General features: G+C 38.5%; 1 protein-coding gene across 1 annotated transcript in view; it reads right to left on the reverse strand.

Moving 5' to 3' along the window:
• The window catches only part of SPATA48 (spermatogenesis associated 48), a 63,607-nt gene that overhangs the window by 19,999 nt on the left and 26,487 nt on the right, over nucleotides 1–17,121 (reverse strand). Inside the window, exon 5 of the mRNA XM_040260940.1 lies at nucleotides 16,196–16,263. Coding sequence (XP_040116874.1) covers nucleotides 16,196–16,263 — 68 coding nt within the window. The remainder of the gene's footprint in view (nucleotides 1–16,195; nucleotides 16,264–17,121) is intronic.

The following is a 17,121-nucleotide window of genomic DNA, read 5'->3' on the forward strand; positions in this document are numbered from 1 at the left end:
GCCTGTGCATCGAAACTACTGAGCCCGTGCACCACAACTACTGAGCCCGTGCACCACAACTACTGAGCCTGTGCATTGAAACTACTGAGCCCGTGTACCCTAGTGCTTGCTTTGCAATAATGGGAACACCTAGTTCTATAAAAACAGACAATGGCCCTGCCTATATTTCTTGGCAATTCAAACAGTTTTTACAATCATTTTTTATCAAACATATTACAGGCATTCCTTATAATCCACAAGCACAGGGCATAGTTGAATGAGCACATCACACACTGAAACTACAAATAAAAAAATTAAAAAATGGGGAATACACAGGAACACTTCTATCTTCCTTATCCAGAGCAGACTTTACTAGATCCCAATGCAATATATTTTTAATCCTATAACTATTGTTAATACAGCTTTATTTGTTTTAAATATTTTAAACTTACCACAAGAAGATACTTTGACAAAAGCAGAAAAACATTTCAAGACATTGAAGGATACCTCCCTTCCTCTGCCCATTTGGTATCAAGACGGGTTGAATAAACAATGGAAGTCTGGAAAATTAATATTACAGGGAAAAGGGTATGCTTGTATTTCTCCAGATGGATCCAACAAAATCAGCTGGCTCCCTCTTCAGAAGATCTGCCCCAGGGGAGCCACCAGCATTCAAGATAGAGAAGAAACGGTGAAATCCATAGGAGGAGGAGTTTCCAGTACAAGCCATGGCGGCTTTAAAAATTTCCAAGAAACGCCGCACTCGATGCCATCAACCTTATGATCTCCCTACTTGGGGACAGATAAAAACTCTAACTAATCAAGCTGAAAATCTGGTTTCTCAACAGGGAATGCTCACAATCCTGAAAATATTTTTGTCACTATGCTTGCTTTGCTTGCTTTTGCTTCCCCTGCTCAGGCTGACCTGATTAATCACACTTTATTGGGCTTATATGCTTAACCCCTCTTTATTGCAGGTTGTAGAATGGACAGATATAGGACTGGTCGTATCCACTAATGACTCAGTACATATGCCTCCTCCTTGGAGCTTGGAAGGGCCCTCTCATCCTGAGGAAGAAGGAAGACTAAAATTTCTCTAGGCTATGAAATCCTTCCTTTATGAATGGGCCCAGCAGAATTATGTATTAATATTAGTCGACAAATGTGGGCTTTTGTCCTGCCTCCAAAAAAGAACTTCCACACATTGCTTGTACTGTTTACTGCCCTGTCTTTTTATGAGAACCATGTCAATACTACCAAAACTCTAGGAAAAGGACAAAAGCTGGAATGTAAGGGGTTTACTTAAAAGGACTTTAAATATACTCCTGTTTATTGGGATAGATGTCAAGCTAATCAGGGAAATAAATGTTTGTGGCCAATTATACCATTGTTGATTGGGGACCCCATGGTATGTGGTTATCTAAGTGCTCAGATGATATTAATAGTACTATGTGTGATTATGTTACTCAAGTAGCATGGAAGGTTACCAACAGTTCAATGGAACACTTCCATGACAAAGGACTCCTTGGCTGGCTTGACGGTGGAATGGCACCTCCTTGCCCTCAAATCATCCTCAATAAATGGATTGGGCCTGAACAATGGGACATCTGGAACCTTGCTGCGAGGACTGAAAAACTTGGAACTTGGACTGGATATTTCACAGGGACCAGTTGCAGTCATAGTAACTATTCCTTCCGTTATAATCATTCATATTTTATACAAGCTTGTGTTCCCCTTCCTTTTGTTATAGCCATAGGGGTGGGACACGACTGAGGCGACTTAGCAGCAGCAGCAGCAGCAGCATCAGGGAACTTACAATTTAATAAGACTTTACATTCTGTGACTTGTATAGATTACAAATTGTATACTTGTCTTAATTCCTCTATTTCTCTAAAAAACGAATCCCTTTTGATTCTTCGATCTTGATGTAGTCTGTGGTTGCCAGTAGGTCTCCAACAACCCTGGGAAGAGAGTCCCATGGCAGGACTTGCCTCCTGGTTACTCACTAAATTACTCCAATGATCTAAGCAATTCATTGGATGGTTAATTCTTGGCATTTTGGGGTTAATAGCCATTTCCACTGCTGCTGTTGCAGGCACTGCTCTACAAACTTCAATTCAAACACCAAAACTTTATTCAAAATTGGACTAAAGATGTTCATACTATATGGGCCACTCAGGCTCAGACAGATGAAGAAGTTCAGGATAAAATTCAGGAATTAGAAACAGCCATCCAATGGGTTGGAGATCAATTAATAGATTTACAAAATCAAGTATTATTAAAATGTGATTGGAATTCTACTCAATTTTGTATCACTCCTGTTCAGTTCAACCATAGTGCTTACAACTAGGAACAAATCAAATTTCATTTGCAAGATATACATACTAATGCTTTCTTAAATGTACAATTGTTGCAAAAGGAAATCTTTGAAACCTTCTCTAAGAGTCTACCCTGTTCCAACAATTTGAAAACCTTAGCTGAACAGCTAACTGATCAATTATCTGGGCTGGGCCCTCGAGGATGGTTTCAAAGCATTACATATCGTATTGGATCTGCAACTATAATGCTGATAATTGTCCTGGTGATTATATTTGTAGTATACTGATGCCTTTCAACTAAAATTGTTCAAACTAAACAAACTCAACTGGTCAGGGCCTTTTTCACAAAAGTATCTACAGTCACCCCAATTATGAAAAAATAAAAAAGGGGGAATTGTCAGGGGACGTTCAACTTTAAGGGATCCAATATGTCTTTTTCTTCCTTTGTGTGCTGTTTCTCAAGGACTCTCTATTCCTTATCAGTTCTTGGAAAACAAGAATGAACAGAGCTGCACACAGTTCTCAGGACTGAGATCATGAGAAAGAGCACCTGCTTGGATTCCTTTCAGTGACTCCCATCTGTGAACTTTTACTTAAAGGTAATCTATTCAGTTATGCCCCTCTTACTCAGGATATGGAATGTTTTCTGGCCCTTTGAAGATTGTTATTTTCTTGGCTCTAGTTTTGCTCATTTTTTTTTTTTTACTGCCTAAAGCTGCCTTATATGAAGATATATAAGCATTTCTGCAAATAAAGTACCCTGTTTCACTCGAGACTTGGGGCCCCTGCGTCCTCCTTCTTGTCGACTCCAGTCCCCAGGCCCCGGTCTACAAAGACCATGACACACTATTAACAGAGATCACTGATCACAGATCACCATTACAAATATAATAATGAAAATGTTTGGAATATTGTGAGAATTACAAAAATGTGACACAGAGATGCAAAGTGAGCAAATGCTGTTGGAAAAATGGCACCAACAGACTCACTTGATGCAGGGTTCCCACAAACCTTCAATTTGTAAAAAAAAAAAAAAAATGAAACAAAAAAAGAACAAACCCACAAATTCAAAAGCAAAAACACAGTATCTGTGAAGCACAACAAAAGGAGGGTGTGCCTGTCAATGTAAGTTTATTGGAATGTCCCCAAATCTAAATAGCACCACAGGGTTCATCTTAACCTTTTCTTTCTGACAGTATGAAATCTGACTCTAGCTACCTACCAAGACCTACTTTTTTGTTCAAAACTAGTATATACATAAGAAGTTTTATTTTTTATTTTTTTAAATTTTAATTTTTACTTTATTTTGCTTTACAATACTGTACTGGTTTTGCCATACATTGACATGAATCAGCCACGGGTGTACATGAGTTCCCAATCCTGAACCCCCCTCCCACCTCCCACCCCATATCATCTCTCTGGATCATCCCCATGCACCAGCCCCAAGCATCCTGTATCCTGTGTTGAACATAGACTGGCGATTCATTTCTTACATGATAGTATACATGTTTCAATGTCATTCTCCCAAATCATCCCACCCTCTCCCTCTCCCACAGAGTCCAAAAGTCCTTTCTAAACATCTGTGTCTCTTTTGCTGTCTCGCATACAGGGTTATCGTTACCATCTTTCTAAATTCCATATATATGTGTTAGTATATTGTATTGGTGTTTTTCTTTCTGGGTTACTTCACTCTGTATAATCGGCTCCAGTTTCATCCACCTCATTAGAACTGATTCAAATGTATTCTTTTTAATGGCTGAGTAATACTCCATTGTGTATATGTACCACTGCTTTCTTATCCATTCATCTGCTGATGGACATCTAGGTTGTTTCCATGTCCTGGCTATTATAAACAATGCTGTGATGAACACTGGGGTACATGTGTCTCTTTCAATTCTGGTTTCCTCGCTGTGTATGCCCAGCAGTGGGATTTCTGAGTCATATGGCAGTTCTATTTCCAGTTTTTTAAGGAATCTGCACACTGTTCTCCATAGTGGCTGTACTAGTTTGCATTCCCACCAACAGTGTAAGAGGGTTCCCTTTTCTCCACACCCTCTCCAGTATTTATTGCTTGTAGATTTTTGGATTGCTGCCATTCTGACTGGTGTGAAATGGTACCTCATTGTGGTTTGATTTGCATTTCTCTGATAATAAGATAATGTTGAGCATCTTTTCATGTGTTTGTTAGCCATCCGTATGTCTTCTTTGGAGAAATGTCTATTTAGTTCTTTGGCCCTTTTTTTGATTGGGTCATTTATTTTTCTGGAATTGAGCTGCATAAGTTGCTTGTATATTTTTGAGATTAGTTGTTTGTCAGTTGCTTCATTTGCTATTATTTTCTCCCATTCCGAAGGCTGTCTTTTCACCTTGCTTATAGTTTCCTTTGTTGTGCAAAAGCTTTTAATTTTAATTAGATCCCATTAGTTTATTTTTGCTTTTATTTCCAGAATTCTGGGAGGTGGACCATAGAGAATCCTGCTGTGATGTATGTCAGAGAGTGTTTTGCCTATGTTCTCCTCTAGGAGTTTTACAGTTTCTGGTCTTATGTATAGATCTTTAATCCATTTTCAGTTTATTTTTGTGTATGGTGTTAGAAAGTGAACTAGTTTCATTCTTTTACAAGGGGTTGACCAGTTTTCCCAGCACCACTTGTTAAAGAGATTGTCTTTAATCCATTGTATATTCTTACCTCCTTTGTCAAAGATAAGGTGTCCACGGGTGTGTGGATTTATATCTGGGCTTTCTATTTTCTTCCATTGATCTATATTTCTGTCTTTGTGCCAGTACCATACTGTCTTGATGACTGTGGCTTTGTAGTAGAGCCTGAAGTCAGGTAGGTTGGTTCCCACTGTTCCATTCTTCTTTCTCAAGATTGCTTTGGCTATTCGAGGTTTTTTGTATTTCCATACAAATCTTGAAATTATTTGTTCTAGCTCTGTGAAAAATACCACTGGTAGCTTGATAGGGATTGCACTGAATCTGTAGATTGCTCTGGGTAGTATACTCATTTTCACTATATTGATTCTTCCGATCCATGAACATGGTATATTTCTCCATCTGTTAGTATCCTCTTTGATTTCTTTCATCAGTGTTTTATAATTTTCTATATATAGGTCTTCAGTTTCTTTAGGTAGATATATTCCTAAGTATTTTATTCTTTTCATTGCAATGGTGAATGGAATTGTTTCCTTAATTTCTTTTTCTACATTTTCATTATTAGTGTATAGGAATGCAAGGGATTTCTGTGTGTTGATTTTATATCCTGCAACTTTACTATATTCATTGATTAGCTCTAGTAATTTTCTGGTGGAGTCTTTAGGATTTTCTATGTAGAGGATCATGTCATCTGCAAACAGTGAGAGTTTTACTTCTTCTTTTCCAATTTGGGTTCCTTTTCTTTCTTTTTCTGCTCTGATTGCTGTGGCCAAAACTTCCAGAACTATGTTGAATAGTAGGGGTGAAAGTGGGCACCCTTGTCTTGTTCCTGACTTTAGGACAAATGCTTTCAATTTTTCACCATTGAGGATAATGTTTGCTGTGGGTTTGTCATATATAGCTTTTATTATGTTGAGGTGTGTTCCTTCTATTCCTGCTTTCTGGAGAGTTTTTATCATAAATGGATGTTGAATTTTGTCAAAGGCCTTCTCTGCATCTATTGAGTAAATCATATGGCTTTTATTTTTCAATTTGTTAACGTGATGAATTACATTGATTGATTTGCAGATATTGAAGAATCCTTGCATCCCTGGGATAAAGCCCACTTGGTCATGGTGTATGATCTTTTTAATGTGTTGTTGGATTCTGATTGCTAGGATTTTGTTAAGGATTTTTGCATCTATGTTCATCAGTGATATTGGCCTGTAGTTTTCTTTTTTTGTGGCATCTTTGTCAGGTTTTGGTATTAGGGTGATGGTGGCCTCATAGAATGAGTTTGGAAGTTTACCTTCCTCTGCAATTTTCTGGAAGAGTTTGAGTAGGATAGGTGTTAGCTCTTCTCTAAATTTTTGGTAGAATTCAGCTGTGAAGCCGTCTGGACCTGGGCTTTTGTTTGCTGGAAGATTTCTGATTACAGTTTCAATTTCTGTGCTTGTGATGGGTCTGTTAAGATTTTCTATTTCTTCCTGGTTCAGTTTTGGAAAGTTGTACTTTTCTAAGAATTTGCCCATTTCTTCCACGTTGTCCATTTTATTGGCATATAATTGGTGACTGTAGTCTCTTATGATCCTTTGTATTTCTGTTGTCTATTGTGATCTCTCCATTTTCGTTTCTAATTTTATTGATTTGATTTTTCTCCCTTTGTTTCTTGATGAGTCTGGCTAATGGTTTGCCAATTTTATTTATCCTTTCAAAGAACCAGCTTTTGGCTTTGTTGATTTTTGCTATGGTCTCTTTTGTTTCTTTTGCATTTATTTCTGCCCTAATTTTTAAGATTTCTTTCCTTCTACTAACCCTGGGGTTCTCCATTTCTTCCTTTTCTAGTTGCTTTAGGTGTAGACTTAGGTTATTTATTTGACTTTTTTCTTGTTTCTTGAGGTATGCCTGTATTGCTATGAACTTTCCTCTTAGCACTGCTTTTATAGTGTCCCACATGTTTTGGGTTGTTGTGTTTTCATTTTCATTCATTTCTATGCATATTTTGATTTCTTTTTTGATTTCTTCTGTGATTTGTTGGTTATTCAGAAGCGTGTTGTTCAGCCTCCATATGTTGGAATTTTTAATAGTTTTTCTCCTGTAATTGAGATCTAATCTTAATGCATTATGGTCAGAAAAGATGCTTGGAATGATTTCAATTTTTTTGAATTTATCAAGGTTAGATTTATGGCCCAGGATGTGATCTATCCTGGAGAAGTTTCCGTGAGCACTTGAGAAAAAGGTGAAATTTATTGTTTTGGGGTGAAATGTCCTATAGATAGATAGATAGATAGATAAATAAATAAATAAATAAATAAATAAATAAAATGTCCAATAAACTGTGGAAAATTCTGAAAGAGATGGGAATACCAGACCACCTAACCTGCCTCTTGAGAAATCTGTATGCAGGTCAGGAGGCAACAGTTAGAACTGGACATGGAACAACAGACTGGTTCCAAATAGGAAAAGGAGTACGTCAAGGTTGTATATTGTCACCCTGCTTATTTAACTTCTATGCAGAGTACATCATGAGAAATGCTGGGCTGGAAGAAACACAAGCTGGAATCAAGATAGCCAGAAGAAATATCAATAACCTCAGATGACACCACCCTTATGGCAGAAATTGAAGAGGAGCTAAAAAGCCTCTTGATTAAAGTGAAAGAGGAGAGTGAAAAAGTTGGCTTAAAGCTCAACATTCAGAAAACGAAGATCATGGCATCTGGTCCCATCACTTTATGGGAAATAGATGGGGCAACAGTGGAAACAGTGTCAGACTTTATTTTTCTGGGCTCCAAAATCACTGCAGATGGTGACTGCAGCCATGAAATTAAAAGAAGCTTACTCCTTGGAAGAAAAGTTATGACCAACCTAGATAGTATATTCAAAACACAGACATTACTTTGCCAACTAAGGTCCGTCTAATCAAGGCTATGGTTTTTCCTGTGGTCATGTATGGATGTGAGAGTTGGACTGTGAAGAAGGCTGAGTGCCGAAGAATTGATGCGTTTGAACTGTGGTGTTGGAGAAGATTCTTGAGAGTCCCTTGGACTGCAAGGAGATCCAACCAGTCCATTCTGAAGGAGATCAACCCTGGGATTTCTTTGGAAGGAATGATGCTAAAGCTGAAACTCCAGTACTTTGGACACCTCATGAGAAGAGTTGATTCATTGGCAAAGACTCTGATGCTGGGAGAGATTGGGGGCAGAAGGAGAAGGGGACAACCGAGGATGAGATGGCTGGATGGCATCACTGACTCGATGGACGTGAGTCTGAGAGAACTCTGGGAGATGGTGATGGACAGGGAGGCCTGGCGTGCTGTGATTCATGGGGTCGCAAAGAGTCGGACACGACTGACTGAACTGAACTGAACTGTCCTATAGATATCAATTAGGTCTAACTGGTCTATTGTATCATTTAAAGTTTGCATTTCTTTGTTAATTTTCTGTTTAGTTGATCTGTCCATAGATGTGAGTGGGGTATTAAAGTCTCCCACTATTATTGTGTTATTGTTAATTTCCCCTTTCATACTCGTTAGCATTTGTCTTACATATTGCAGTGCTCCTATGTTGGGTGCATATATATTTATAATTGTTATATCTTCTTCTTGGAGTGATCCTTTAATCATTATGTAGTGGCCTTCTTTGTCTTTATTCACAGCCTTTGTTTTAAAGTCTATTTTATCAGATATGAGTATTGCTACTACTGCTTTCTTTTGGTCTCTATTTGCGTGGAATATCTTCTTCCAGCCCTTCGCTTTCAGTCTGTATGTGTCCCTTGTTTTGAGGTGGGTCACTTGTAGGCAGCATATATAAGGGTCTTGTTTTTGTATCCATTCAGCCAGTCTTTGCCTTTTGGTTGGGGCATTCAACCCATTTACATTTAAGGTAATTATTGATAAGTATGATCCTGTTGCCATTTACTTTATTGTTTTGGGGTTGGGTTTATATGCCCTTTTTGTGTTTCCTGTCTAGAGAATATCCTTTAGCATTTGTTGGAGAGCTGGTTTGGTGGTGCTGAATTCCCTCAGCTTTTGCTTGTCTGTAAAGCTTTTGATTTCTCCTTCATATTTGAATGAGATCCTTGCTGGGTACAGTAATCTTGGCTGTAGGTTATTTTCTTTCATCACTTTAAGTATGTCTTGCCATTCCCTCCTGGTCTGAAGTGTTTCTATTGAAAGATCTGCAGTTATCCATATGGGAATCCCCTTGTGTGTTATTTGTTGTTTTTCCCCTGCTGCTTTTAATAATTGTTCTTTGTGTTTGATCTTTGTTAATTTGATTAATATGTGTCTTGGGGTGTTTCACCTTGGGTTTATCCTGTTTGGAATTCTCTGGGTTTCTTGGACTTGGGTGATTATTTCCTTCCCCATTTTAGGGAAGTTTTCAACTATTATCTCCTCAAGTATTTTCTCATGGTCTTTCTGTCTTCTTCCAGGACTCCTATAATTCGAATGTTGGAGTATTTCATATTGTCCTGGAGATCTCTGAGATTGTCCTCACTTCTTTTAATTTGTTTTTCTTTTTTCCTCTCTGATTCATTTATTTCTACCATTCTATCTTCTATTTTACTAATCCTATCTTCTGCCTCCGATATTCTACTATTTGTTGCCCCCAGAGTGTTTCTGATCTCATTTATTGCATTATTCATTATATATTGACTCTTTTTTATTTCTCCTAGGTCCTCGTTAAACCTTTCTTGCATCTTCTCCAGGCTATTTATCTGTGATTCCATTTTGATCTCAAGATTTTGGATCATTTTCACTATCATTATTCGGAATTCTTTCTCAGGTAGATTCCCTATCTCTTCCTCTTTTGTTTGGTTTAGTGGGCTTTTCTCCTTTTCCTTTACTTGCTGGGTATTCCTCTGTCTCTTCATCTTGGTTATACTACTGCGTTTGGGGTGGCCTTTTTTGTATTCTGGGAATTTGTGGAGTTCCCTTTATTATGGAGTTTCCTTGCTGTGGGTGGGGTTGTATCAGTGGCTTGTCAAGGTTTCTTGGTTAGGGAAGCTTGTGTCGGAGTTCTGGTGGGTGGAGCTGGTTTCTTCTCTCTGGAGTGCAATGAAGTGTCCAGTAAAGAGTTATGAGATGTCTATGGTTTTGGAGTAACTTTGATCTACCTGTATATTGAAGCTCAGGGCTGTGTTCCTGTGTTGCTGGAGAATTGTGTGGTATGTCTTGCTCTGGAACTTGTCGGCCCTTGGGTGGAGCTTGGTTTCAGTGTAGGTATGGAGGTGTTTGATGAGCTCCTATCGATTAATGTTCCCTGGATTCAGGAGTTCTCTGATGTTCTCAGGATTTGGACTTAAGCCTCCTGCTTCTGGTTTTCAGTTTTATTTTTACAGTAGCCTCAAGACTTCTCCATCTATACAGCACCAATGATAAAAAATCTAGGTTAAGATGAAAAGTTTCTCCACATTGAGGGACTCCCAGAGAGGTTCACAGAGTTACATGGAGAAGAGAAGAGGGAGGGGGTAGTTAGAGGTGACTGGAATGAGATGAGGTGGGATCAAAAGAGGAGAGGGCAAGCTAGCCAGTAATCACTTCCTTATGTGTGCTCCACTGTCTGGACTGCTCAGAGATGTTCACGGAATTATACAGGGAAGAGGAGAGGGAGGAAGTAGACAGAGGTGGCCAGGAGGATAAAAGAGGGAAATGAAAAGGAGAGAGACAGATCCAGCCAGTAACCAGTTCCCTAAGTGTTCTCCACCATCTGGAACACACAGAGATTCAGAGTTGGGTAGAGAAGAGAAGGGGGAGGGAGGAGGCAGAGACAATCTGGTGGAGAAAAGGGAGAGTCCAAAGGAGGAGAGAGTGGTCAAGCCAGTAATCCTGCTCTCAGGTAAACTTGGGTACTGAAGATTGGGTTTTTAAATGTACAAAATTGACAACAAATATCAAAAAGCAAAGATTAAAAATCTAGAGTAGAGGTTGGATTTTCAAAAATACAATATTAAAGAAAAGAAGAAGAAGAAAAAAAAAGTCACAGGAATTATTAAAAAACAACAACAACCACAAAAAATATATATACAGTGTTTGCTTTAAAAATAGGGTCTTTTTTTTTTGAAAAGTTATAAAAATTAAAATTAAAGGAGAAATAGAGGACTTAAAATTTTTAAAAAGTTAAAAAAAAGAAGAAAAAGAAAAGAAAAACAAACAACAACATCAACAAAAAAAGAAAAAGAAACAGAGTGGTTGTAAAAATAGTAAAGATATTTCTGTGACACTCTCTGGTGTTGTGGGCAGTGTGGGGTCACTTCCAAGGTGGTTCTCTCTGTTTAGCTTCTTCTGTTTGCTGGTGTCTTCAGTGTCTGATTTCCGCCCTGACACAAGGGGGGCAGTAGTGGACACTTTTTTTTTTTTTTTTTTTTAGGCTGACTTGTTCAGTTGTGCTGTGGGGAGGGAGGGATGCTGCAAACAAATAACACTGGCGTGTGCTCACAGTGTCTCAGCCACGCTGGGCCTGCCCCTGCACACGGCGCACACTGCTCAGGCTCTACGTTGCTCCGCCAGGAACCCTCTGAGGCTGGCCCTAGGCCGCATGCACCTCCCCGGTCTAAGCCGCTCAGGCTTGGCTCTCAGGTAGCCCTCAGAGGTGCAGATTCGGTTGGGCCTGCATTTTGTGCCCTTCCCAGGACTGAGTAGCTCAGGTGTTTGGCGAGCGCGGTCGCTGCAACTTATCGCCTTTACCATCCCTGCTGCTCAGTTTTCTGGGTGTACCGCTGGTGCCCCTTGTGAGGCAGATGGTGACTGTCCAGGACACCAAGAAGTCTTAGCAAAGAAGCCTGCTTACAGTTTGGTAGGTAAAGTCTCTCCGGGGCTGCGATTGCCCCCTTCCAGCCCTTACGGCTCTGGCTCTGGCTGCCTGTCACCGGAGGGGGATGGTCTGCTGCTGGCTATTTCTGTTCCATCCTTTGTTCTACGCATGGTCCTGGCGGTGTCTTATGTTAGAGCTTTTCATGTGGTAGCTATCCCACAGTCTGGTGTGGTAGCCCAAGTTATTTCGCTCTGCTTACACTCGTGGCATTCGGCCCGATTCTTAAAAAGCACTGCAGCCTGCGACTCCCTGCCCAGCCCCTGCTTGCTAGTGCCAGATGCAGGTGTCTGTGCTGCTTCTCCGCTGGGGGAGTTACCGTTAGGCTCGTAATCTGTTGGTTTTAATTATTTATTTATTTTTCCTCCCTGTTATCTTGCCCTCTGTGCTTCTGAGGCTCGCCACAGACTCGGCAGCGAGAGTGTTTCCTGGTGTTTGGAAACTTCTCTCTTTTTGACTCCCTTCCTGGGCCAGGACTCCCTTCCTGGGACGGAGCTCCCTCCCTACCTCCTTTGTCTCTTTTTTCATCTTTTATATTTTTTCTACCTGTTTTTGAAGACAATGATCTGCTTTTCTGGGTGCCTGATGTCCTCTGCCAGCATTCAGAAGTTGTTTTGTAGAATTTACTTAGTGTTGAAATGTTCTTTTGATGAATTTGTGGGGGAGAAAGTGTTCTCCCCATCCTATTCCTCCGTCATCTTCTGTAAAGCCCATAAGAAGTTTTAAAACTGCCAATCCATTTCTGGTGAGAAACACATTTACCAAATAGAGTATAGATAGCACTTATATACAGTTTTATTTATTTATTTTTTTGTCTTGAATCTTACAGTCTTAGGTCCAAACACTGTTTCCAAGATTATGAAGGTCCAAATTTAGGACCATGCCTGATTTTCTCCATCCACTTAAATGTAGTTATGTCATTTGTCTGTAACACAGATTCACTTGTCACCATCTGCATCCCAATCTGGATTTTCCCACAATCATGGTATCTATCAATCTCTCTTACTTTGTGTTCTCTGTGGTATACAGTTCTATGGGTATGACAGAGTGTTCTGTGGCCAGCACCACAGAACCATACATAACTGTCCCACCTCCCTAATGTTAGTTTACAGGCTCTTTGTCTGCAGCTCTTTCCCTCTCCTCCAATTCCTGGCAGCCACCAAGCCACTCCCACCCTGGTAGTTTTGCCTTTTCTAGAATGTCATATAAATGGAATTGTGCAGTATGAGGCTTTTGGGTCTGGCTGCTTCCACTGAACAAAATGGATTGAAAATTGACTTGTGAGTTGTGTGCTGTGCTTGTTCTCTTTCATTGCTGAATAGTATTCCACTACATGGCTCTACTCTAGTATCTTCATCTACTAGATGTTTTCCATTCACCTGTTGAAAGCAATCTTGGTTGTTTCCAGATTTTGAAGATATGAATAGAGCTGTTATGGGCATTCACATATAGATTTTTGTTGCTCACAAGGGCAGCATTTGCTAGATGAAGGCTCCAGGGTGAGTGGAACCCTCAGGAATTCTGAGACATGACAGAACTGGTAAGATATATGGCTTTTAGTTCATTAAATGATTCATCATTAAAACAATAAATGCAATGGATCCATAGAAACTGGGTGAGCTATTTGCTATTTCACTACCTGACATGTAAATTAAAAAAAATGTTTATAAACTTCTTTCTCTTCTTTTTCTTTTTTGGCCATGCCACATGGCTTGTGAGATTTTAGTTCCACTATCAGGGATCGAACCTGGGCCCACAGCAGTGAAAGCACCTAGTCCCAACAACTGAAACTCTAGCGAATTCCAGCAAAAAAGGTTTTTTCATTAGCTCTCACATAACATTAAGAGTTAGTACTCGTAATTTATATCTTTATTCTCTTAAAAGATGTTTGAGTGAGATTATCAACTATTTCAGCTTGCTATGTTTAAACGATCTTAAATTTTGAATGTTTCTATCTTTTATTTACATTATTACCATTCAGTTTATACATGAGAATCTATTATTTTTATTGGGGTGCTTTACACATGTTAAAACCACCTTTTCAATAATCTTTATTAGAACTTAACAGATTATTTTTAGAATATGGCTCAATAAAATCTGTTTGCTGATGAGACTCAATTATTTTTCTCAACATTGTCATTATTTGCAACTTCAGATTCAGCATTTACACTTGATTATGATTTTGCATGTTTCCACATCATTAGTCTTTTTTCTTCTAATAATAGAAAGTCCTTCTATAAAGGGCAATTTATGTTGGTTCTATTGAAGTGATAAATAAAATTGTTAAAATATTTGAAAAATGTCACTTTGATATTATTTTTCCATAACTTAAAATTTTCAATAACTTACTGATTTTGCTAAGGCTAAAATCTCCCATACTTTGCTTTACAATGAATTGTGGATTAGGTAAATATAAAATTAAATGTACAAGGTTAACACCCTTCCATTAAGGTGATAAAATTCCAGGGAACAAAAGATGGGATAATCTCACTGTAGGCACATGCATTTTTCTTATACATACATCGGTATGTCACACTATTCTTCATAACTGGACACAGTATTTGTTGCAAAATAAAAATATCTCTTTAAGGTTCCATGTGATTCATTCTTATATTTTCTATTCTACTTAATTTTCACAAAAATTCTGGTTGTGACTCTCCACTAATCGGCTGCAACCAACAGGCCACTACTCAGCAGTCTACTCACTAAACTGGGCCAGGACACCTGCCTAGACCTGCTGAGAAACAGGTTCCTTGCTCAGACCATAAGTAAGAATCAATTTCAAAAAGTTTAAAGGAATAAATGTGAACAGCAAAATTTTAATTGTTTTAGGAAAAAAATAAAGAAGGATAATATCCTTATTACTTCTGGACAGGGAAAGATCTATTAAGAATTCCACAGAAAATAACAATATACTGAGGGAAATATCAATGATTTCAGTCATATTAAAATTCAAAACTTCAGTTCAGCAAAGGGCACCACCAAATAGAAAAGTCACAGACTAGAAGGAGATATCTTGATGCATATTACCAATAAAGGATTTTTATCCACAATAACAGCCATAAAACTTTCTATAATCAAAAAGTAAAAGACAAATAACCCAGATGCAAAATACATGAAAAGGTAACTTATACACATGAGCATGTAAGTAAATCACAACTTACAAAAAAATATTAGTAACCATGAAATATTAAAATTATAATGAAGCACAATTTTATACTTTTAAAGTTAGATGTTTAAAATTTGGAAATTCCAAAAAAAAAAAATTTGGAAATTCCAAATGTAGGCCACAGAATGCAGCAGTGGGAACTCAAGCATTGTTGATGGTTGGTCCATTGGCAAAACTCGTTTGGAGAATAATGTTGCAATGTTAAGAACATAAAGGAGTTTACATCTCTAGATGCAGCAATTAGAGATGTAAGGATGCATATATAAAGCCCAGAAATATCTTTATACTTTATACAGATACAGGGACATTGCTTCCAACTGCAAGAGAAATCCGACAAAAAATTCAATTACGAAAATGGATGACTAACTGGCAGTATATCCATTCACTGGAAGACTGTGTGTCAGAGAAAGTGATTACCTAAAGAAGCCAGCATGTGTGAGTCTCACAAACACAATGAGGAACAAAAACGGTAAGCTGTATGAGTGGACATCTGATATCACTTATATTGAGTCTCCACATATGGAACACAATTTCATATCTTAGTTAAGAATAACATATATGTTTTAAGGGTGCAGGAATATATGAAACACCAAATCCAGAATAATGTGATCCCTGAGGAAGGCACATCTTCTTGGAGAGAAGTACATAGGGGCTTCTGGGTATTAGTAATGGTTTGTTTCTAAAGCTGGGAAGTAGATACACAGGTTATATCATATTTCTATTTTACATTTTTTATATAGGAAATATTCAAAATTAAATTTTAAAAATAAAAACAGGTGATGGCTGGATTGTGAGTTAAAATTATAAGAAAAAAAACAAACTGGTGACATATTCAAAGACAGAAATACCAAGTTATTTTAGACTATATGCATAAAATTATATTTGTGGAATGATTAGTAATAAAGTTATTGCTTTTAGTGTTAATAGAACACAAAATAACTATAAGATACAAAAGTTGATGGAAAATAATTTATAATCCCTTGAAGCCCATGTATTTTACAACACTATACATCTTCATATCAAATGATATAAAAACACTCCTTATTTTTAAATGGTTGTGGTATATTTGATAGTCTACACTTTAAGAAGGTTAAGGGAAAACCAGAGAAAGCTGGGAACATGCGTGACTGCACTGGGGTTTGGGCTCCTTCTCCAGCCACAGGGACAAAGTGTGAGGGCCTCTGGGATACTCTCCAGAGGATGTGCTCCTCACCCATGGGCTACAGCGTCTGATGATTAAAGATAAATATGTGACAGTGATGAGAACATTAGGAGATAAAACTTACAAATTAACTGGCTTGACTGGGGCCAAGAAAGATCTTGTTTGAAATCTGTCCCAGAGTCCACCAACCATCTAAAATCATCAAAATGAATGACAAGTATTTAACAAAGTGACTGTAATTGCTAGTATTTAAATTTCAATTACTGTGATTTCTGGTATGTAAGTTTCAAGTACCATAATTTCTAGTACACAAGCTCAGTCCCTCCTATCACAGGCACAGGCCCAGGGCACCTAGTGGAGGCACTCCTGGACCATCGTTACCTACTTAGAGGGCTTCTCTGGAACCGCTCCTGCTCTCTGCTTTGCCCTCAGTGTCAACTCTGTTTTTCAGAGCTGGACTCTGCCTCATTAGCCACCTCCTCCGGACTGAAGCCCTTGTGAAAGGTCTGACTTGAGTTCTCATCTCCAGATGGTGCTTTGTTGGCTCCTCAGCCTTAGGATAGTCTCTCCCACCCTGAGCCTGAGCTCTGAATCTCATCCTGCCATGAAGGACTTTGGACACAAGTATAGTTCAACACCAAAGAATATGTAATAAAAGACCAGTTATCACAAGATATAAAATATTTTAAAGGAGTTGAGAGAGCCTTAAAGATATTAATAGGAATCCAGACATATTTGGCCCTTTAACTGGTTTTAATTTCTGTGTGCAAATCACATGCTGAGATTTTATACTAATGCTTTATTTTCTCCTCTTATCACTTTTTTTTCACTGTAAAAGCTGAAGTTTTTCAAGATAATCTAGACTTCTTAACCTGTGGCTCATGAACGTCTTAGGAGTCCATGTTTAGAACTGTATTTCAATATATAGCCGATCTCTTTTATAGTCCCGTTTATTTTACATATTAAACACTTCATTCTGAAAGGTGGTCCCAGGGCTCAGATTTCCCCCCAAAGACGAGGGAATCGAGGGAAGCAGAAGGTGCTTTGCAA

The sequence above is a fragment of the Oryx dammah genome, unplaced genomic scaffold (assembly GCF_014754425.2).
Source record: "Oryx dammah isolate SB20612 unplaced genomic scaffold, SCBI_Odam_1.1 HiC_scaffold_18, whole genome shotgun sequence".
Classification (NCBI taxonomy): Eukaryota; Metazoa; Chordata; class Mammalia; order Artiodactyla; family Bovidae; genus Oryx; species Oryx dammah.